Genomic DNA, 24670 nt, shown 5'->3' on the forward strand with positions numbered 1-24670 from the left:
AGCCATATCTCCACACAATTGTTTTTTGAATGTTGATCTTGTATCCCACCACTTTGCTGAATTCATTTATTAGTCCTAGGAGGTTTGTTGTGGGTTTTTAAAGCTTTTCTGAATAGAGGATCATAGCATCTGCAAATAGGAAGTTTTTTTCTTCCTTTCCAATTTGGATGCATTTTACTTCTTTTCATGCCTAAATGCTCTGACAAGAACTTCCAGTACAATGTTGAATAACAGTGGTGACAGTGAGCAGTTTTATCTTATTTCCGATCATAAGAGGGGAAACTTTCAGTCATTCACCATTAAGTAGGATGTCAGCTGTGGGCTTTTTATACATCTCTTTAACATGTTGAGAAGTTTCCTGCTGTTTATTTTTATCATGAAAGGATGCTGTATTTTGTAAAATGCCTTTTCTGTGTGGACTGAGATGATCATGTGGTTTTATCTCTTCATTCTGTTAATGTGATATATTACATTAATAGATTTTGTTACGTTGGACAAACCTTGGATATTAGGGATAAATCCCACTTGATCATGAAGTATAATTCTTTTAATATACTGTTGGATTCAGTTTCCTAGTATTTTGTTGAGGATTTTTCTGTCAATATTCGTAAAGAGATATTGGTCTGCAGTTTTTTCCTGTGGTATCTTTATCTGGCTTTGGTCTGAGGGTGATGTTGGTCTCATGAATGAATTACATAGTGTTCTCTCCTCTTCTATTTTCTGGCAGAGTTTGAGCAGAACTGGAGTAAAGTCTTCTTGTAATGTTTGCTAGAATTCTGCTGTGAACCCATCTGGTCCTGGGCTTTTCTTTGTTGGGAGAGTTTGGATTACTGGTTCAATCTCTTTGCTAGTAATCAGTTTGGTGAGACCTTCTATTTCTTCTTTTAAACTTTTGTACATTTAATAATTGAAACCATAAACAATTAAAAACTAAAAAGAAAAGTTGAATAAAAACACGCATTTCTCAAATGTACTGAATACATATAAATTTTTGAATCATACAATATGTTACACAATATATTTGGTTCATAGAAATGCAATCAAATAGTATTTTTCCTTTTGTGTCTGACTTGCTTCACTCAACCATAATGTCCTCCAGGCTCATATATGTTGTCATATGCTTTACAACTTCATTTCTTTTACAGCTGCGTAATATTCTGTCATGGAAATATACCACAGTTTATCCATTCACCAGTTGATGGACACATGGTTGTTTCCAATTTTTGGCAGTTTATGTTTATCTGAGAATCTGAGAATGTCTTTATCTCTCCTTTGTTTTTTATTTTTTTTTCCCTTCAGGTACCGGGGCTGGGGATTGAACTCAGGACCTCGCATATGGGAAATCAGCACTCAACCACTGAGTCACATGAGCTCTCCTGAGTTGGTTTTGTCATTTGTTTGCTTATTGTTTTCCTTTTTGTCTTTAGGAGGCAGCAGGAACTGAACATGGGACCTCCCATGTGGGAAGCAGGTGCTCAACAGCTTGAGCCACATCTGCACCCTCTTTTTTTTGTGTGTGTGTCTTTCACATTTTGGAGCAATGCCACTAAGCATGGATTTGTTTACACTGTAGCTTACACTCTCTCCCACCCAATTATTTAGGTTATGGAAAGATACATAATGGCCTGTACCTGTCATTGCAATGTCATTCAGGACAATTCCCAAGTCCGAAAAATGCCCCAGTATTACACCTGTTTTTACCTCTCCCTGCTGTCAGAACCTCCAGTAACCACCACCTCATCAGTGATACTCCTACTTTGTAGTTCATGCTCCCCAGGGTGACAGAGTTGGATTCAGTTATAGTTTCCCTACACATGGCTCTTCTGTCCTTCTATTTGAACCTATAATTAGTACTAGAGTTGGTAGGTATACGTCCAAGAGATTTAAATCTTTGGGCTGTCCATGTGCTGGCTAGGCCCTGAATCTCAATGGAGTTGCAACACTTACTCTCCAGTTCATTGGTCTCACCCAGGACAACTAACAAGGAGGGGATGATGGACAACTACTAAACCAAGGAACCAAGAATCTACAACTGCAAGCAAGAGAGCCCCATCCATTGGTCCCATGCAATCAAATCCCCCTCTCAATTAGAACCCTCTGGATTGGAGAACAAACTACGGACTAAAGTAGACTTACCGATATTCTACTATAGACTTATGATTATAGCAGAAATGATATCTGCTTTGTTTTTGAAAGAGTCTCACCCAATATAAAGTTCTTGGTTGGCAGTTGTTTTCCTTAAGCACTTTTTAAGTATTTCAACCCACTGCCTTCTTGACTCCTTAGTTTCTGATGAGAAAATTGCACTCAATCCTATTGGGATTCCCTTGTATATTACACATTAGTTTTCTCTTGCAGCTTTCAGAACTTTTTCCTTGTCTTTTGCATTTGACAGTGTAATCAATATATGATGGGGTATATTTTGCTTCATGTTTATCCTGTTTGGTGTTCTATGAGCTTCTTGGATATGCATATTCATGTCTTTTGCTAAGTTTGGGAAGTTCTCTGTCATTATTTCTTTGACTATTCCTTCTGCCCCTTTCTTTTTTCTTCTTCTGGGATTTCCATAACATACATATTGGTGTGCTTCATGGTGTTCCATAGCTGTCTCAGGCTATTTATACTTTAAGTATTTTCTGTTTCTTTCTGCTCCTAAGCCTGAGTCGTTTCATTTGTCTTCATGTTCACTGATTCTTTCTTCTGCCATCTCCATTCTCCTCTTGAAACACTACTGGGCATTTTTAATTTCAGTTATTGTGGTTTCAACTCCAGAAATCTCTTTACTTAGGCTCTCATATTGTTCACAGTCATTGTTTTTCCGATATCCTGTAGTTCTTTCTCTGTACTTTCCTTCATCTCCTAAAGTATTTTAAAGATAATTTTTTAAAAAGCTTTGTTTGGGATGTCTACATTCTTGTCTTCTCTGTTAGCATGTTTTGTATTTTTATCCTCTTTCTTTTGGATGGGCCATAATTTCCTGTTTCATTGTTTATTTTGTACTCTTTTGTTGCATACTGTACATTTTAATATTTTAAAATGTTAACTCTGGGATTTACTCCCTGGGATGACTGTTTCCTGGTTTTGCAATTAGCTGGTGATAAGACAGATTTTCTTGAGGTTCAGCTCTCTTATCAGGAAGGCCTGCCCAAGGCAAATGTACTGTGCAGGGTTTTCCCTGTCTTACTGAGTCTCTGTTTTGTACTGAACTTTGGCTTGTTAGTTTTGAGTTTCCTTGTTTACAGGACTTTGTCTCCTTCCCAGGGGTATGCCTCCTTTTCCTGAGTATCTTAAGTTGGCAGGTATTTGCCCTAGACTGTCCACCTCTCTAGTTTTTACACTCCTTTCATTGTCTTACACTGCTTTTGCATGGAGGACAAATTCTGGGGGGGGGAGGGTCATCCTGGGGAGGACTTTCCCAATTCAGTCTTTCCCAGGCAAAGCAAGGCTAAGGACCTACAAAGGGGGTGCATACTATCTCCTATGTGCCCTGTGGAGGGGGTCAGAAAAGATCCAAAATCTTCTCCAATGGCTCCCCAATGCTTTCCTGACCTGCCCAGCAAATGCAGTCCTTCAGCTAACTTTCCCCAGAAACGCTGAGGAAGGCCTGCATCTTTAAATCTCTACTGCAACCCAGTGAAATGAATTCACTAATCAAAAGTTGTGATAAGGCAGTGGATGTGGCTCAAGCAGTTGAGTGCCTGCTTTCCCACATGAAAGTCCTGGGTTTGGTCCCCAATGCCTCCTAGAAACAAAAAAACCCAACAATTAAATATATGAAAAACCAATTTAGGGGCACCAATGTGGCTCAGTGGTTGAGTGCTGGCTTCCCACATACCAGGTTCCGGGTTCAATCCTTGGCCCTGGTACCTCAGAAAAAAAAAAAAAAAAGCTGTGATCAGTGATTGACCATGCAGACCCGTTCTTGGGTAAGAGTACTTTTACATCCCTTATTGCTTAATGTGTCAGAGTTTCTGTTTTGCGTGATGAAAAAGTTTTGGTAATTGATGGTGGTGATGATAGCATAACATTGTAAATGGAATTAACGCCACTTAATTGTATACTTTAAAAACGATTAAAAAGGCATATTTTGTTTTATATATATGTACGTACAATAAAAAACTTAAAATCAAATCTGCACAAGGGATATATGAGAGTTCTTTAAATTATTCTCTTTTCTCTATGATTGAAACATATTATAATACAAAGTAAAATAAAATCTTGATAGTCCTTGGATGAGAAACATTTTTAAAAAAATAGACACTACCAAGAGACAAAAAATTATTAATTGCTCTTTCTCTAAATGATAGAAACTCCTTTTCCTGGCGTTATCAACTTCTTTTCCTGGCATTATCCAGAATTGGGGTATTGAACTTCAAGGGTATATTCATTCTTTTACATGCAACAATCCTTTTTTCCACTAACAAACATAATCTTGAAACTTAGGAAAATGAGAACGGGTTTAGACATTCAAACCCCATAAAAATTTTTCTCATCAATTATTTCAAAATAATAATGTTTTTTCTCAAGCAGTCACAGGTATTGCTTCACTAGTATTAATTTTTCCATAGTATTCAAATTATATTGCTGACTAAACATCAACTACATCATTTTTAAAACAAATCAATTATATTGCTACATATTAATAATGTATATAATTTATCCAACATGTACAATCAATGGTGTTTGGTATAACCACACAGTACAACATCATTTTAACCTTACTTTTCCAAAGTTGAATTACTATTTTAAATTTATAAACTGTCATTTCATCAATATATTTAAAATAGTTAGCTATTTTATTTAGCTTTCTTCAGATGCTTAAAAGTGGAAGTCAATATCTGTCCTCCTGAAAATCTGTAATGTTAAACTCTTTCACATTCTTCCCCAACCCCAATTCTTGAAAATAATTATTCCTTTGGCATTCTTGGATGAAACAGCAGTGGTGTTCTGAGCTTACTGGTTTACATAAAGTTGAAAACGGCCAGGGTTGTAAAGGTTTGGATTTAAACAGGTTCAACTTTTTAAAAATTTTTAGGAGGTACCAGGAATAAAACCTAGGACCTCGTACATGGGAAGCAGGTGCTCAACCACTTGAGTTACATGCACTCCCTCATCATATTAATAACATCATTTAATATGGTATTCAGATCTAGTGGAAATTTTATATAAGATAGATATGTCAGGGAGCAGATGTGGCTCAAGTGGTTGGGTGCCTGCCTCCTACATGGGAGGTCCCAGGTTTGGTACCTGGTGTCTCCTGAAAAAAACAGAAACAGAAAACAAGCAATGAAACCAATTCAGGGAAGCCGATGTGCTTGAGTGCTGGCTCCCTGCATATGAAGTGCCAGGTTCAATCCCTGGCCCCTGGCACCAGAAAAAAAAAAAAAAAAAAAAAAAAAAAAAAAAAAAAATATATATATATATATATATATATATATATAAAATATCTCCATGAATAAACCTATGTAGTATTTCATTTTCTGGGTTTTCAAAAACAAATTTTAACTTACAAATGAAACAAAACCCAAACTTTCTTATCATTGCACCTTTGCAATTAGTACACATACCTTAATGTTTCCATAATATCTTATTTGTTTCAGAGTATTCATTTGCTACTTTAAGTATGTCATTAGTTTTGGTACTTCATAGAACAAATAAAAGCCTGCTACCCATTTCTCTTAGAGGTTCTAACTTTGAATCCATTACTAGTTAGATGCACTGAAATTATTTTTTTTGAAATAAATTTTATTGATACATATTAATAAAGCATACAACTCATCCGAAGTATACTATCAATGGTATTTGGTACAATAATAGAGCTTAGAGCTGTGTATTCATTACTTCAGTCATTATTAGAGCATCGAACCCAGGATATTTCTGGCTATTCCTGCTTGCTTATTTATTTATTTATTTATTTATTTAAATTTATGAGGTACTGGGGTTTGAACCCAGGACCTCATACATGGGAAACAGGCACTCAACCACTGAGCTACATCCGCTCCCCAATAAGAGCTGGTTTTTGTTTTGTTTTGTTTTTAGGAGGTACCAGGGATAGAAGCCAGGACCACATATAGGGGAAGTAGGCACTCAACCACTTGAGCTACATCTGCTCCCCTATTTATTTAATTTTTAAGCAGTTTTATTGAGAGATATTCACATATCATACGATCTATCCAAAATGTATAGTCAATGGCTTTTAGTATAATCACAATGTTGTGCATTCATCACCACAAAAAATTTAAGAACAAATTTCATTACTCCAAAAAGGAAAACTCTACAGCCCTTAGCAGTCACCTCTCAATCCCTCTATCCTTCCCCAGCCCTTAGCAGTTACCTCTCAATCTACTGTTCTCCAGCCCTACATAACCACTAATCTAATTTCACCTTTATAAATTGACTTATATTTACATTTTATATAAATGGAATAATACAATATGTAGTACTTCATGTCAGGTTTCTGTCACTTAGCATATATTTTTTTGTTTATTAACATGTAGTATGAACAAATAGTAGTTCAGTTTAAATATATATATATAAAATGCTTTTAAAAATTATATATGCAATTTTACCCATATTCATATTTCACATGCAGTTTTACAATGCTATACAATATCTATTATTGTTTTTGCTATGCATTAATGACTCTTTATTGTGAGCTTCCAGAATATGTAGTGATGTAACAGCATATACTGGAGATCCAAGGAGAAACAAATACAGGGAGATTCATGAAGAACAGTGAGACCCAGCCTAAGGGTGGAAGCCAGGTGGTCCAAAAAGGACAGAATCGAAATGATTTTTTTTGTAACTCTGTGTTATCTATTAAATGTGAACATAGTATTTTTATAAAATACATTTTTAAGTTATTTTCAAAAGATACACAGATCACACAAAAAGAACATATTTTTTGTTGCATAGACGTTCTAGAGAAATATAATGATCTAGGTATTTTGTCTTAAAGCTTTCCAAATTCTTTGATATTTTAAAAATGTTGCTTTTCACATTTAAATTTTTATATTTTTATTTTTTATTTTAAAAGATTATTTATTTCTCCCCCACCCCCACCCCAGTTGTCTGTTCTCTGTGTCTATTTGCTGTGTCTTCTTTGTCCGCTTCTGTTGTCAGCGGCACGGGAATCTTTCTTTTTGTTGCGTCATCTTGTTGTGTCAGCTCTCCGTGTGTGTGGCACCATTCCTGGGCAGGTTGCACTTTCTTTCGCGCTGGGCGGCTCTCCTTACGGGGCATACTCCTTGTGCGTGGGGTTCCCCTACGCGGGGGACACCCGTGTGGCAGGGCACTCCTTGCGCGCATCAACACTGCGCATGGGCCAGCTCCACACGGGTCAAGGAGGCCCGAGGTTTGAACCTTGGATCTCCCATGTGATAGACAAACGCCCTAACCACTGGGCCAAGCCCGCCACCACATTTAAATTTTTAATCCCCTTAATTGTTGTGGATAGTGTGATATAATAGGGATCTAATTATATATTTTCCCCCATGGATGGCCAATTGTCCCTACACTATTTTTACTCTTTCCCTCCATATTGGTAATGCTAGCTCTGTTAAATACAGTTTCCAGGTACACAGATCTATTTCTGGGCTATTATATTCCAACTGTTTTATTTATATGTCAATACCATATTGACATAATTATTATAGCTTTAGTAAGTTTTGTTGTTTGGTAAGGAAAATCCTTAACTCCCAGTCCCCATTCTTCTACTAAATTGCTTTGGTTCTCTACACTTCAATATGAATATTAGGATCTGCTTATATAGGTCTATGAAAAATCACTATTTGTACATTGATTAGAATTATATTTATGGGAAGCGGACTTGGCTCAATGGATAGAGTGTCCACCTACCACATGGGAGGTCCATGGTTCAAACTCAGGGCCTCCCTGACCTGTGTGGAGCCAGCCCACACACAGTGCTGATGCATGCAGGGAGTGCTGTGCCATGCAAGGGTGTCCCTGTGTAGGGGAGCCCCACGCACAAGGAGTGCACCCCGTAAGGAAAGCCACCCAGCGTGAAAGAGTTCAGCCTGCCCAGGAGTGGTGCCGCACACACGGAGAGCTGATGCAGCGAGATGACGCAGTGAAAAAGAGACAGATTCCTGGTGCCGCTGACAAGAATAGAAGTGGATACGGAAGAATACACAGCGAATGGACACAGAGAACAGACAACTGGGGTAGGGAAGGGGAGAGAAATAAATTAAAAAAAAAAAATCTTTAAAAAAAGGCATTATATTTAATTTATGGATTAATTTTGGGAGAAGAGACATTTTTATAATATTCACTCTTCTCATTAATGTGCAGGAGGGTTTTCTCTCTCCATTTATTAAGCTCTCTCAATAATGCTTTGTTATCTTCCAGGTCTTTACATCTTTTGTTAGATTTATTCCCTATTTAGAACTGCTATGATGAATAGTGACTTTTTTCGTTTTTAGTTGGGTATTACTAGTACATAGGAACAGTACTGATTTTACATGTTGAGTTTTCTGAATTTTCTTATATGCTCTAAAAGTTTATAGATTCTCTGGATTTTTTTTTATCATGGAAATCATATCTCTTAGAATAACCATTTTACTTCTTCCTTTTCAATTACCTAATTACTTTATCTTGGTTTATTATATTACCTAGGACTTTTAGTACATGTCTAACAGAAGAGATGAAAGGGGTCATCCTTGTCTTATTCAAGACAATAGCAATTTTTCTAACATTTCAACGGAGTATATAGGGTTTACTATACATTTTATTTTTTGAAGATTTATTTTTCATTTATTTCTCTGCCCTTCCCTGCCTACCCCCCCCAACCCCGTCTGCTTTCTGTGTCCATTCACTGTGTGTTTTTCTGTGTATGCTTGTATTCTTGTCAGTAGCACCTGGAATCTGTGTCTCGTTTTGTTGTGTCATCTTGCTGCGTCAACTATCCATGTGTGCAGCGCCATTCCTGGGCAGGCTGCACTTTTCTTTGCGCTGGGTGGCTCTCCGTATGGGGTGCATTCCTTGCACGTGGTGCTCCCCTATGCAGGGGACACCCCTGCATGGGCACAGCACTCCCTGCGCGCATCAGCACTGTGCATGGGCCAGCTCATCACACGGGTCAGGAGGCCCTGGGTTTGAACCTTGGACATCCCATGTGGTAGGTGGATGCCCTATTCGTTGGGCCAAATCCACTTCTCTACTATATATTTTAGATATACATTTGGGTAGATGTCCTTCATTGGGTTAAGGAAGTTACCTTCTACTCAGAGTTTGCTGGATTTTCCGTTTATTTTAACAAATGCTTATGTTACATATACTGAGATAATCAGTCACATCAATGGTTATGTAGGTTTGTTTATTTGCATAAGTGCCCCTGGTAGAGGGATCTCACACATACAGTATATGTCCTACAGGCCTTGGTGCAGAGTTGCTTCTGTCCAGAGAGCAAGCCTTAGATTCTTTACCCCTGCTCCTTTAATGTGTTAATATTGAGGATTATGAGGATAATAAGATTTTCTGATGTTAAACCACCTTCACATTTCTAAGATAAACCTTATCTGGAATCCTTTTCCTAAGGATTTATTTTGGAATGTGGTATCTATAATTGCAGGTGAGATTAATCAATATCTTTCTTTTTTACTATTTTACTGTTCTTGAGTGGTTTTGGTATCAGAATGATCCCTCTTATTCCTAGGCTTCTTTGCAACAAGATGTGGTCATAAAACCCATTATGGGGAAGTGGATGTGTTTTAAGCATTTGGGTGCCCGCCTATCACACGGGAGGTCCTGGGTTTGGTTCCTGGTGCTGCCTAGAGAAGACGAGCAAGACTGCATGCTGACCAGGTGGGTTGGCACTGCAAGCTGCTGCAATAAGATGATGCAATAAGAAGACACAAAGAGGAAACCCAATGAGAGACACAACAGGGTAGGGAGCAGAGGTGGCAAAAGTGATTGAGTGCCTCTCTCCTACATGGGAGGTCCTGGATTAGGTTCCTGGTGCCTCCTAAAGAGAAGATAAGCAGACACAGAATGTGTACAAGGAATGGACACAGAGAGCAGAAAGCAAGCACAAACAATGGGGGAGGGGGGAGAAATAAATAAAAATAAATCTTAAAAAAAAAACCCATTATGGTTACATATGATTAAAACTTATATAAAATAGGGATATGTTCCTTAATGACTAATTAGAGTAGATAAAACCAATCTATGCATATACTGCTTATGTGAGACCAATCTAGAAAAAAATGACAAAGATATATCGAAAATAAAGGAATGGAAAAAGTTATGCATTACGTTGTGCAAATACTAACTATAGGAAAGTTGTTATAGCTATTAATTTTATCCATTCAACCACATTCAGAACCTAACATACACAAATCACTATTCTGGGCAGTGGAGTAAAGGGGGAACAACAACAAAAGAATAAATCTGAAGTCAGTTTAATTTGTTCTTTTGAAAGTAATCTTTTTTTTTTTTAACTCTGGTAGCTTTTAAGATGTTCTCTTTATCACTAATATTTAGTTGCACAGAGATGGTTAGATGTCAACTTTTAATTTTTCTTGCAAGAATTCAGCTTATCTTTTAATTAAAGGACTTGTGTTTTTCTTCAGTTTTCAGTCATCTTTCTTCATTATTTCCTCTATTCTCTTCCTCTGGAAGAGAACCCTTCAATGTATCTATTATATCTTAAATCTGCTTTCATATATTTTTCTTCTTTCCATCTGTATTGCTGCACTTTGTACAACTTCCTCAATACTATTTAAAAGAAAAAAAAAGATTTATTTATTTTTTCCCACCTGCATGTTGTTTGCATTTGCTGTGATTGTTGTGTGCTGGTCTTCTTTTACTTTTTTTAGGAGGTTCCGGAAAGGGAACCTGGGACCTCCCATGTGGGAGGGAGGTGCCTAACTGCTTGAGCCACCTCTGCTCACTGATTTGTTGTGTAATGATGCATGAAAGTGCTCTTGTCATTTAATGGGTTGGTGTCCAGAACAGACCTATAAAGAGTCTTGCCAAAAATACTGATTTAAGCCAGAGGCCCAAGCAGGTCTGCTGTATACCACTGTACAGGCTGTATACTGTACAACTCCAAGAAGTGCCATGCACAGAGAAACTACATGATTCACTGTTGTCTATATGAATCACCGGTACTTGGAATTGTGTTGTGTTTGTACAACTATACATGGCAGGCCTTGACCCAGGCTATTGGCTTGCACTGAACTTTTTTTCAGTTTCCTTTTTAAAAAATGGACTTATGAGCTGATATGGCTCAGTGGTTGAGCTCATGCTTTCCACATACGAGGTCCCAGTTCAAACCCTGGCCCTGGTCTCAAAAACAAGCAAGCAAGCAAGCAAGCAAACAAAGACTTAGGGAACCCCAACAAATAGTGAATCTGGCTCTATCTTCTGGCTTCAATGGCTTTTAGTCTCTGTTATCCCAGATATTATAAGATGCCATTCACTTTTGATCTTAAAGAAATAACTCTTGATGTTGTTGATTCTATTGTGTTCCCCCCCCCCCGCCCCATTTCATTTATTTCTGCTCTGTTCTTTATTATTTCTTTCCTTTGGCATGGTTTGGGATTAATTTGCTGTTCTTTTTCTAGTTATTCCAGTTAGGTCTTTGGTTTTACCTCTTTCTTCTTTTTTAATGTAAGTATTGAGGCTTGTCAATTTCTCTCTCAGCACTGCCTTTGTTGTGTCCCATAGGTTTTGATATGTTGTGTGTTCATTTTCATTTATCTCAAGATATTTACTGATTTCTTTTGCAATTTCTTTGTTGACCCACTGATTAAGAGTGTGTTTTTTAATCCCCATATATTGGTGAATTTCCCCCTTTTCCATCTGTTATTTTCAGCTTTAATGCATTAGAACAGAGTGTTTTGTATATTTTCATTCTTTTTAAATTTATTGAGACTTGTCCTTTGACAAAACATATGGTCTATCCTGGAGAAGGATCCATGAGCACTTGAAAAGAATGTATATCCTGCTGTTTTGGGGTAAAATGCTCTATAAATGTCTGTTAGGTTTAGTTCACTTATCATAGCATTCAAGCCTTCTGTTTATTTATTTATACTCGGTCCAGATATTCTATCCAATGCTGAGAGTGACGTATTGAAGTCTCCAACTATTACTGTAAGAAATCTATTTCTCCTTTCAGTTTTGTCGGTGTGTGCCTAATATATTTTGGAGCACCCAGGTTAGGTGCATAAATGATCATTATAGTTATTTCTCCTTGGCAAATTGACCTTTTTATTAATATATAATGATCTTCTTCATCCCTTATAACAGTTTTGCATTTAAAATCTATTTTGTCATATATTAGTATCACTACTCCAGATCTTTTCTGGTTATTATTTGCAAGGAATATCTTTTTCCAACCTTTCACTTTCAACCTGATTGTGTCCTTACATTTCAGGTGAGTCTTGCAGACAGCATATAGATAGCTCATGTTTTCTTTTATCCATTCTATCAGTCTATGTCTTTTGATTGGGGAGTTCAAGCCATTAACATGCACTGTTATTACTGTAGATGGCATTACTTACTTTGCCTTTCCATTGTCATATCTTACTATTGTCTGTTTTACCTGTTAAGTTACCTTTATTTCTACACTCTTCTTTGAGTCACTCGACCTTGTTTTTTCCTTTCAGGCTAGTCTCCTTTAGTATCTCTTGTAACTCTGGTCTTTTGGTAACATACTCTCTCAGTTTTTGTTTGTCTTGAAGACTTTACACTTACCCTCATTTTTGAAGGACAGTTTCGTTGGATACAGAAGTCTTGGCTGGCAGTTCTTCTCTTTCAGTAACTTAAATACATCATACCAATTTCTTCTTGTCTCTACAGTTTCTGATGAGATACTGGCAATTAATTTTATTGATGTTCCCTTGTATGTGATATTTTGCTTTACTCTTGCTTTCAGAATTCCTTCTTTATCTCTGATATTTGTCATTCTAAACAGAAGGTGTCTTAGTGTAGGTATATTCAGATTTATTCTGTTTGGGGTGTGTTGTCTTTATTGGATATTCATATTTATGTCTTCTATAAGGGTTCCAAAGTTTTTGGTCATTATTTCCCCAAATATTCTTTCTACTCCTTTTCCTGTTCTCTTCCCCTCTAACGCATATGTTTGTGCATTTGGCGTTGTAATTCAATTCTGAGACCCTCTTCCATTTTTTCTGTTTTGTCTTGTGAAGTTCAGATGTTCTGTCCTTGATATCACTAATTCTGTCTTCAATCATTTTCAATCATTTCGAATCTGCTATGTACCTCTAGTGTATTTTTAAACTCATCCATTGTGTCTTTTTTTTTTTTAAAGATTTATTTTAATTTATTTAATTCCCCTCCCCTCTCCCGGTTGTCTGTTTTCTGTGTCTTTTTTTTTTGCTGCATCTTGTTTCTTTGTCCGCTTCTGTTGTCGTCAGCGGCATGGGAAGTGTGGGTGGCGCCATTCCTGGGCAGGCTGCACTTTCCTTCGCGCCGGGTGGCTCTCCTTACGGGTGCACTCCTTGCGCGTGGGGCTCCCCTACGCGGGGGACACCCCTGTGTGTCAGGGCACTCCTTGCGCGCATCAGCACTGCTCATGGGCCAGCTCCACACGGGTCAAGGAAGCCCGGGGTTTGAACCGCGGACCTCCCATGTGGTAGACGGACGCCCTAACCACGGGGCCAAAGTCCGTTTCCCCATCCATTGTGTCTTTCATTCTCATAAGTTCTGTTACTTTATCTTTGCAGGCTTTCAAATTGTTCTTTGTGTTCACCCAGTATTTTCTTAATATCCTTTATCTCTTAAATCATTTTTTTTTTTAAACTCCTTGAATTGATTTAGGAGATCTGTGTGATTATCAATGATTAGTTGTCTTAAAAATCCTGTGTCTCATCAGGATATTTGGTTTGCTCCTCTGGCTGGGCCATCTCTTCTTGTTTCTTAGTATGGCTTTTAATTTTTTCCTGATGTCTAGACATCTGAATATATTGGTGAATTTAATCTGACAGCCAACTCTATACCTTGCCTAGTGTTCATCCCTCCCCCCCCAAATAGCTCTTTGATTTCTAGTTCAACTTATTCTCAATCTTTAAAATTGCCCAGTTTAAGTTATCAAACTGGGGTCAGCGACTCACCAATGGGGGATTTTCTCCCAGGAGTTTGGGCTGAGAGAGACCTAACAGCAGTTTTTCTTCTTGCACTTTGCTGGCAAGCCAGCATATGGCGCTCACTGTTGAACCCTTCCATGGAGGTGTTTCTTTCAACTTGTTTGAGTTTCTGGTCTGGTCAGAGCTGAGATTCAAAGTAAGCCCTGCTGGCCAAATTCGCTAAAGAGCAACCACTTTCCCCCTCTCTACTGCACCCTCCCTCTTCCCAGGGAAGAAGAGGTCTATACCCCTCTCAGTCAGCTTCAGTGGGTCAGGGGTTTTACCCAGGCTGTACGCCTTGGGAGTGGGGGGATGGGAGCCCTTCCAGGCTGTTGCGGGGATTTAGTAACTCATAGGTGTTGTTTCCGGTTCTCTATCTCTCTGTTCCTTTCCCTCCTGGAGATTGCACAGCACTGTCCTGGGCTAATGACCTCCAAAGCAGATCCTTTGGATAGCTTTTGGCCCTTTCTACATTGTTTTTGTGAGAGTTGAGCCCTGCACCTGCCTGGTCTGATGCCATCTTCCTAGAAATCCCTCTGCCATTCACTTCTGTCTACACTTCAGGACCCAGAGACCAAAAGGCCTGAATCTATAAGTCAGTCTTACTGCTTTGCCTATGTGTTTTCTATTTGGTCCTCAGATAAGCTAATCTTGGTTTTGAGAGTGACTACCTTAATTTTCTTTTTCTGAGTCATGTTATGGTTTTAAAGCACAGGAGACCTCAAAGCATGAAATTTTAAATTAATCTTGGGAAACGGACTTTGGCCCAGTGGTTAGGGCATCTGTCTACCATATGGGAGGTCCGTGGTTCAAACCCCGGGCCTCCTTGACCCGTGTGGAACTGGCCATGTGCAGTGCTGATGCACGCAAGGAGTGCCGTGCCACGCAAGGGTGTCCCCCGCGTGGGGGAGCCCCACGCGCAAGGAGTGCGCCCGTGAGGAAAAGCCGCCCAGCGTGAAATGAAAGAGCAGCCTGCCGAGGAATGGCGCCGCCCACACTTCCCGTGCCGCTGACGACAACAGAAGCGGACAAAGAAACAAGACGCAGCAAACAGACACCAAGAACAGACAACCAGGGGAGGGGGGGAAATTAAATAAATAAATAAATGAATCTTTAAAAAAAAAAATAAATAAAAAATAAATAAATTAATCTTGACTTAAGTTCACTCTTAAGTTACTCACAGACCTAATGCAGCATGAACTTGGGATCCAAATATTTTTTAATGTCTATATATTAGAGCCTAGGCTGAGAACAAATTGTCAGCTTTCTTTAGCTTCTCTTTCTTCCAGGTAGTTTCTACACTAACAAAAGTTATGCTGGAAGAACTGACCATTTCTTTTTCCTGAATGGTATCCTATTACTAAATAATAATTCCAAACTCCTTCCAATGACACACAAAGCCTCACAACAGGCTTCACAATAGCTTCATAGGCTGCTATACTACATCCCAATTCCCTGTATTTCTTCACATTTCCCAAATATACCACATTCTTGCAAATGAAATTTTTACTTTATATTGCTATTTGGGTACTATTAAATTATATGGCATTAAGTATTTACATTTGTTTCTCACACTAGCCATTAAGTTCTTGAGAACAGAAATCATATAGCAAAAGAATCAATTAATAAATTCTATTTATAAGATTTCTGACAGTAATAAAAGTAAGTGAATTTTGGAAAAATGGATTTAATAGAAAAGAACAATGACTACCTAGAAATCTGAAGAATTCAAACATGCTTAAGTCTTCTTGGCAAATGACTCCAAAGTAGCAAATACAAGGTAAGTCTTTTGAATTTCATTTATCATTTCTCTTTTATAAAAATATTTTTGTGAACATCAAATTTCCCAATATTACCTCCAGAACATTCTAAATGCAAACAATTCACGCCTAAATTAAGAATACAAAGCAATGCAATTTATTAAGAAATGAAAGTCAATTTACCCTGCTAATGAATCAATAAATAAAAAATTTAATATTAGTATCATTTTCAAGGATCAATAATTTTACCAGACTGTTAAAACTAAACTATTATGTAAAGATTATTATAATGGATCACAGGAAAATACTAAAATTCTTGTGACTTAATTTCTGAAATTTATCAAATATGCCCAAAATAGGCTGACATTTTCAAAATGTTGGCATTTGTTAAAATCAAGTGATTTTCAAATAGGGTTAAAAAAAATCTGCCTTTCTGAAGTTATTAAGAAATATCCTTAAAACCAATTGACATGGACAGGTTACAAATAAAGAGGTAGATGAAGATATAATAGACATATGTTAAAAGTAGGAATCAGTATTTAAGTCAGTATTTAAACAAGAAAAAATTCAGGTACAAAGAATTAAATTGGATAAAGGTGGAAGGTATTTTATATTGTAAAAACTGAAATCTATGGAGCTTATATGTAACGCATCTTTCTTCCAACAAAAGACACTCCTGAAATACATTAAAAAAACTCTTCAAATTACAAAAAGCATGAGAAAAACGAACAATCATGGAGAGTTCAAGTAGCCAAATTAAAGCAGGATACTGAATATTTGAATAGTATAATTAACAAACTTGATTTAATAGATGTACATGGAAATTGTAGTCTCCAAACCAGAGAATAATCATTCTTTCCAAAAACTCATGGAACTTATATTAAAGTTGGCTATAGATTCTCCTACGAAGAAAATATTAAAATTCAAAAAGCTGAAACCAAAATTTTAATATTCATCTTGGATAAGCCTGCCTAATGACACTCACAGCAGCAATAGAAGGCTTCTTCCCATCACCAGCAGGTGGATGAGTAACATCTGCTCCCAAAAAGATCACTGGTTGCTGGAACACAGATGGTCTTAAACACATTTTTAAAAAGAGTTAGATAATTCATTTTTTCATTATCCATTTATCTGTTTCATACTAGCACAACATAACTCCAAGTTACAGACACAGCACAGAGAAGGTCCTATATAGACATCTTCAAATGGTTGAACTATTGACAGCATTATTATCTTAACTCATCAATTCCTACCTAGTTAATAAAGTAAAAGCTGCTACAATGGGTCCACCAATGTCTTATTCAGAACAGTTTTCTGTATTTAGTAATGGTGCTGGCTGTTGCAAAGACAACTGAAGCTAGTGTTCTCCACAATAAGCACAAAATGATAAACTTCCTCATATTAATCCATCAATTTTTATCACTTATTCTTGAATATTTAAGTTTTAATTCTATGTAATCTCTCAAGGAGAAAAAGAATCATTTTAGACTAGAAAGGATCATAGGAGTCAACTATTCCCTTCCCCTAGCCAAAAGTATAAATTTGAGTATCATATATTTACTAGTCATTAAGTAGTATTTCCTTTATTTTAAAACACATCCCTTTAAGAGTCAAAGGGTTGTCTCTTAAACCTTGGGTTTGCTGATAAAAGGGGCTTTTGTGTCAAACACACATGGATCTACCTTATTCTAATGTCTATTTGTGATGCATACTGGTCTAAATCCTTAACTTTTTAAGGCCCCCAACGATTAAAAGGGAATAGTAGTATTTTTCTCACAAATATATTTTAAAAGATGAAAATACCTAGTATACTGAAAGATACATGTTAGTGCTCAATAAATGCTAATCCTCTCTCCATCCTTTCCTTATTCCTCCCCATCACAGTGGTGTTACAGAATTAAGTCAAATAATACAGGACCGTGATTTTATCCTCATATTAATGTCAAAAGGGCCAACTTCTTAGCTACTTCCTGTTTCCAGGTTTCATGTCTCACAGTTCTTCCTAAGAGCTCTTACACATAAAAGTCATCTAATTGTAACATCTGTTGTCCCACTGATTACAGGGATTGATGTGTGACTTAATTAATTGACTGGTCATATGCCTCCCAGCACCCCTCCTTCCTCTCTCTCTCTCTGAGTAAGCAGCCTCATGAAACTATAGTACAAGTTGAAGATGACTTCCAAATAAAGAGAAAATTCTTCAAGCTGGGCTCTCTAGTGATAAATAAATAAGAATTTCAAAGTTTTAAAACTTATACTTTCAGGCGGGGTAAGAGGGACTTAGTATACTAAATGAAAATGAGGGAGGGACAGGAAATCTTTACAAGAGTATCTCCTAAACTTGACAATCCAAACTTTAAAAAAATTTTGCCAAAATGTCTCTTTTATCTCCCATGGCAGGAAACAAAAAAGCTCTCTTATGTAGGTGTTACAGTAGTTGGTTATAGTTATATATAGAAAAATTAAGATATGAAAAATGAATATTTTCATAAGGGATTAGGTTATCTTACCTTTGATGAGGTACAAGAATATTATTGATCCCGCCGAGTTTAACATTTATCTTTAGGCACAGGTTTGAGAGCGTTTGAGGAGATGTTTTTATTACATTCTTGACTTGAACACACTGTGTAGCCATACCCAAAAGCGTGTCGCCTACACGTTTGACCTCCGCTGTGGAGCAAATACGAATGCTTTTAATTAGAAAGAAGGCTGAACTTTACAGAAAAGGAACACAGGAAACTTTGTTTCCTCCCTTGAAATACATTATTGCATTACAGGACACCAACAATTATACCAATCATAAAACTATGTGGTTAATTTAAAGTATACTGCTTTGAAGATTAGCTTAGTTTTAGTGATAGTTTTTCTGGTTGTTTTCTTTTTATAAGAAAGTATATTTTTGGGAAACGGACTTTGGCCCAGTGGTTAGGGCGTCCGTCTACCATATGGGAGGTCCGCGGTTCAAACCCCGGGCCTCCTCGACCCGTGTGGAGCTGGCCATGCGCAGTGCTGATGCGCGCAAGGAGTGCCGTGCCACGCAAGGGTGTCCCCCGCGTGGGGGAGGCCCCACGCGCAAGGAGTGCGCCCATGAGGAAAGCCGCCCAGCGTGAAAAGAAAGTGCAGCCTGCCCAGGAATGGCGCCGCCCACACTTCCTGTGCCGCTGACGACAACAGAAACGGACAAAGAAACAAAAGCAGACAAAGAAACAAGATGCAACAAATAGACACCAAGAACAGACAACCAGGGGAGGGGGGGAAATTAAAATAAATAAATAAATCTTTAAAAAAAAAAAAAAAAGTATATTTTTATCTTGATAAAAATAGTAATTTAAATAATAAAGAAAATATCATATATTATCCTTTGTTAGCATTTGATTGCACTCTCTTCCACTAATTTTCTCATTTATATTATTTTATACAATTTTAATCACAGTATGCTGCAGCTTTCAATTCCACTCTCCAACCTTTAATTTGAAAAAGAGTCATTTACAGTATAAAGAATAAAAGTCCCCTCTCTTCCTTTCCCCTTTTTTGCCATTATAATTACCATAAAGAGTTCAGGATACATAACTTCTTGTATACAAAACACATGGAAAATATTTTTAAATCACAATTCTATCATTTTCATTTAATAATATAGTATGGCTGTCAGTTACTTTGTGTTTTTTTTTTTTTTTTTAAAGATTTATTTTATTTATTTAATTTCCCCCCCTCCCCTGGTTGTCTGTTCTTGGTGTCTATTTGTTGCGTCTTGCTTCTTTGTCTGCTTTTGTTTCTTTGTCCGCTTCTGTTGTCGTCAGCAGCACAGGAAGTGTGGGCGGCGCCATTCCTGGGCAGGCTGCACTTTCTTTTCACGCTGGGCGGCTTTCCTCACGGGCGCACTCCTTGCGAGCCCCACGCGGGGGACACCTTTGCGTGGCACGGCACTCCTTGCGCGCATCAGCACTGCGCCTGGCCAGCTCCACACGGGTCGAGGAGGCCCGGGGTTTGACCCGCGGACCTACCATATGGTAGACGGACGCCCTAACCACTGGGCCAAAGTCCGTTTCCCACTTTGTGTTTTTAAATGCCATAAGGTACCTAACCAGAAATAGGCTAATAATTTTAAGATTGTTCCAGGTTTTCATTATTTCAAACAATGCGGCTATGAATAATATCCTTGTATATTTATTTTTATAACTATCATCAGGATAAATTTCTACAAGTAGAACTGAGGTATCAGAGGGTATATACATTTAACATTTTGATAGATACTGACAAACTGCCTTCCAGAAAGGTTTATTCATTCATTCAACAAATATTTACTTTGTACCTACTACATGCCAGTACTGTGCTAGGCCCTGGATATACAATGGTGAGTCAACACAGATGCTGTTTCTGACCTCATAGAGCTTATAGTCTAGACAGGAAAATACGCTTTAATTAAATAATCACTCAAATTTAATATTATAACTATGAAAGTAACATATGAGAGACAATGGAAAAGGGAGAATTTGACATTGTCAGAAATGTCAGACAAGACTTCCCAGAGAACAGGAAGAGTGAACTGCAATTCCAAAGAAGAACATGTATTTACTTAGCGAAGGGTGAAGGGTGATTTATATTCTTTGCTAAAAGAATCTAAAAGAAAAGAAGAAAATTTTTCCTTTTTGAACTCAGTAACTAATCTATATAAACATTTTAACTAATAATAAAAAATTCTATTGGTGAGTGGAAGTGGCTCAAGTGGTTAAGTGCCTGCTTCCCACATAGGAGGTTCTAGGTTCAGTTCCCGGGGCCTCCTAAAAACAGAGAACAAAAAACAAGCAAACAAATGAAAAAAACAAACTCTGGAGAGTCAAGGTGGCTCAGTGGTTGAGTGCTGGCTTCCCACTTATGAGATCCTGGGTTTAATCCCCAGCCCCGGTACTTAGAAAAAAAAAAAAGTTCTACTGGCTTCCGTTCAATTTTGTTTTATTTTTGTGATACACAGACATTTCAATTTTTCCTCTGTGATTAATTATTCCATAAAATTTCTAAGGGTGGTTTGAAAATTATACATTCTTTGTGTTTTTCCATGGTTCAATGATTTATATTTAACTATTTTTTTTTTTAGCTGCTAAATTTTATTTCCTCCACAGAAAACACTAGAGAAACTTCGAGCCAAAAATGCATTCTGATTTTCTACAGTGTAAAAAGTATTTTTATTATGTGTAGCAAATTAAGTTAATAAATCTTTTATTTACAGAATTCAACATGTGGTCATTCCACTGCTTAATTATCAAAACCAACTTAATTCCTCTGAAGCTTGAAACAAGATCTTCAAGATAGCCTAGGAAAAAATTAGCCAGTAGTTAACTTTGACCATTTATTCACATCATCAATATGAAGTTTTGTCAGTGAATTGGCTACATTGTGTATCTCCCTCAGGAAAAGAAACAAAGCACTATTGAGTGTCTGTCATCCTATGGAGAATGTATTTAACTATTTTTTTAAAGAGGGTACCAGAGATGGAACTCAGGACCTCATACATAGGAGGCAGGCACTGAGCTACACCCACTCCATTTACCTTTTTTTAAAAAAGATTTATTTTATTTATTTCTCCCTGCCGCCCCCCCACCCCCCATTCCCCCTGTTGTCTGCTGTGTCCATTCGTTGTATGTTCTTCTGTGTCTGCTTGTATTCTCATTAGGTGGCTCCAGGAACTGATCCTGGGACCTTTCAGAATGCGAAAGAGGTGATTACTCTCTTGTGCCACCTCAACTCCCTGTTCTGGTAAATCTTCTTATTTTCTCTCGTGTCTTCTTGCTGCCACAGCTCTCTGTGTCGGCTGGCACTCCTGTGCAGGGTGGCTTTCCTGCACTGGGCTGCATTCCCATGCAGGGTGGCATTTCTGCGTGGGCCGGCACTTGGCGTGGGCCAGCTTGGCCTAACCAGGAGGCCCTGGGCATCAAACCCTGGACCTTGAATATGATAGACAGGAGCCCAGTTGGTTGAGCCACATCCATTTCCCTCCCTATTTAACTTTTTAATCTTGCCAAACTTTTTTATGTCTACAATAATAACAGCTAACATAATTTAAGTCTTTACTATATGCTAGGTGCTATTCTAGATTCTTCACATATGTAAACTCACTTCTTAAAATAATCTAATGGGTTAGTTATTATTAGTATCCCAATTTCACAGATGAGGTAACTAAGGCTTACTGTGGTTAAGTAATTCAGACAAAGTCATACATGTAGTATAACTAGCAGTACCTGGATATTAGGAAACACAGCCTGATTCCAGAGCATGTGCTTTTAACCACTACACTGTACTGATACTCAAGTTGTCTCAATACTATTTTTAGTGGATAAATCTTCCTTTAACAATTGCTTTGTGATGCTACTTTAAGCTACTTGAAATTTTCTTTTTAGTGTCTCTTCCTGAACTATCTAGTTTGTTCCTCTGATAAGTCTTTTCCTACATTAACATTATATAATTTAAAATATAGTAGGTATAAAATATGTTTTATTATTTGGAAGGTTTACCATATGTTTTAGCATAATTCTATAAGGTATATAAAATACTTGAAGAAAAATGTAGTCTTAAGATATCCTTACCATATACTGGCGTCTTCCCAGGCAGGATGACGATAATAAGCTGTAGCCCCGAATAGGTGTTCTTAAGATGCCGGAACATGGGCTCCACGCTGTCTGCTCCCTGCGCATATTTGCAGAAACAAGGCTGACCTTGGATGGGCATTCCTGCATCCTTAGAAATCTTACGCAGCTGGTCTGTGAAACCCCTAAGAGGAGAAACAATTGGAAGTTTGGGAAGGGAAAGGAGGATGAAGCAAAGATTTGTGTGCTCCCTAAATAAGAGGTCACCAGACCACCAATGCTAAGGGGAAAGGTGGGTCAGTAATCTATTTTGCAAACTAAGAACACTACCATACAGTTATATGGCATTTTGTAGTTTACAAAAGGCATCAGTAAATAGACTGTACTGGTTAACAGCTCAGCTCTGGAGTCGGAATGGCATGTTCCTATCTCAATTTTGCTACATACTAACTATAAAGTCTTAGGCAAATTATTTGTTTTCTCATTTGTAAATTAACTTCTATTATAGTGTTCGCGTAAAGATTAAATGAGATAATGCATGTAAAAGCACTTAGCACATTGTCTAAGACATGGTAAGAGCTTGATAAATTTTAGCTAGTATACATTTTCCAATTTGATCTTGGCAAGATTTGTAAGAGGCAGGTCAAATTCTACTCCCATTTCATAGATCAGGAAATGGAGTCTCAGGGACATTAAGCATTTGGCCAAGGTCAAATGGTTACATATTAATAAACAGCAGATATGACCCAGGTCAAAATTTCTTTCCATAATATTGCCTATCTTAAACTAAGAAAGCAGGATAGATAATGCCATTAGAAGAGATTAAAAAATATGAAAAAATTTAAAAAGCAATTAAGACAGGCAGCACTTCAATGTATTTTCACTTACAAAACAAAACAACCCAAATAATTTCATATTTAAACCAAGTTCTGCATTTAGCTTAGCATAAATGAGTAAAGATGCAGGGAGGGGATGTTAACAATCTGTTTATTTTTAAAATAAGTAAAGTTCTAAGCCAAGGATCTAAACAATCTTTGCTCAAAAAAATACTGTTCCCCTCAGGACAAAGATGATGTTTGTAGGAATTCCCTTCTTCTCCTTTATAGTTTTTAATTCAAGAAGAATGACATTGAATATTTTCAGTTATCATAAACAAGGCAATAGGCCCGTTGGTTCTAAGAATGCTATTCAAGCTATGAATAACAAATGTAAAAGTAAAAAGAGTAATTGTAAGCTCTGAAAAACAATTGGAGGTGTCTCTGGCCTCTGGAGATCAAATAAGATAGTCATAGAATTGCAATAAACTGTCCTAAAATCTTTTTGAAAGCAGGGACAAAAAAACCTTGGAGAAAAAGTATTTTAACTGATCATTACGACATAGACTTAGAGATTTGGGGTTAGAAAGGAATGAACAAAGCTAAAGAGAAAAAAATATACTTTTAATTCTCAGACAAATGAGGCAGGACAAATTCTGAATTGACATGGGATAAACTGGTCTCTATACTACCAAAGAACTATGCATTATGGGCATGCTTTCTACAAGCTATTAGTGGAGATCTAAATTAGACAACAATTATTTTCTTAAGAAAATTAGGTTGGGGGGGATAAATATGCACAATATAATACAAGGTAGAAAGTGACAAGTAAATAGAGGGGTTATTTATAAATTAGTATGCTAATTTAGAGGTGAGAGAGATCATTTCCAGCCTAGAGAATCAGAAGACTGGATAGTATCTGGATGGGTAAAGACAGGAGGGAGGCATTCTCAGGAAGAGAATGATTCTCAATATGAATAGAGGTAGGCAAAAATGCTAGAGATATTGGGATTCTTACAGTGCTTCAGTTTGATCAGAGTATATAAAAAGGGAGCAATGAGAAAAGACCTAAGAGGCATGTGAAAGATTTCAAATGTCAAACTGATTTTGAATGATATTCTTTGTCAAAGAGAAGCTTAAAAGTTTGGGAATAAGGTAGTCACAAGTGGAGCTGGTGCTCTTTCATGACAGCACTACTCCTCAACAAGGGTGACAGGAGATGACCTTGAGACTGTTGTTAGAATCCTAAAAGAGAGAGGATAGACAAATAAGAGGAAAAGAAGCCAGATAAGGTGATTAAAAGGAACCAGGAATGCAAGAGAAGAGACAGCATTAAGAAGGTAGTCTAATAATCCCTTGATGCCAGGGAGGCCCATCCCCAGGAGTCATGTCCCATGCAGGGGGAG

General features: G+C 37.4%; 1 protein-coding gene across 1 annotated transcript in view; it reads right to left on the minus strand.

The window, feature by feature from the left end:
• The window catches only part of AGO3 (argonaute RISC catalytic component 3), a 189931-nt gene that overhangs the window by 41412 nt on the left and 123849 nt on the right, over positions 1-24670 (minus strand). Inside the window, exons 12-14 of the mRNA XM_058303895.2 lie at positions 22450-22634; positions 18379-18538; positions 16854-16944 (exon numbers count right to left, since the gene is read on the minus strand). Of these exons, the coding sequence (XP_058159878.1) occupies positions 16854-16944; positions 18379-18538; positions 22450-22634 (436 nt within the window). The remainder of the gene's footprint in view (positions 1-16853; positions 16945-18378; positions 18539-22449; positions 22635-24670) is intronic.

Source organism: Dasypus novemcinctus, chromosome 9, assembly GCF_030445035.2.
Source record: "Dasypus novemcinctus isolate mDasNov1 chromosome 9, mDasNov1.1.hap2, whole genome shotgun sequence".
NCBI lineage: Eukaryota > Metazoa > Chordata > Mammalia > Cingulata > Dasypodidae > Dasypus > Dasypus novemcinctus.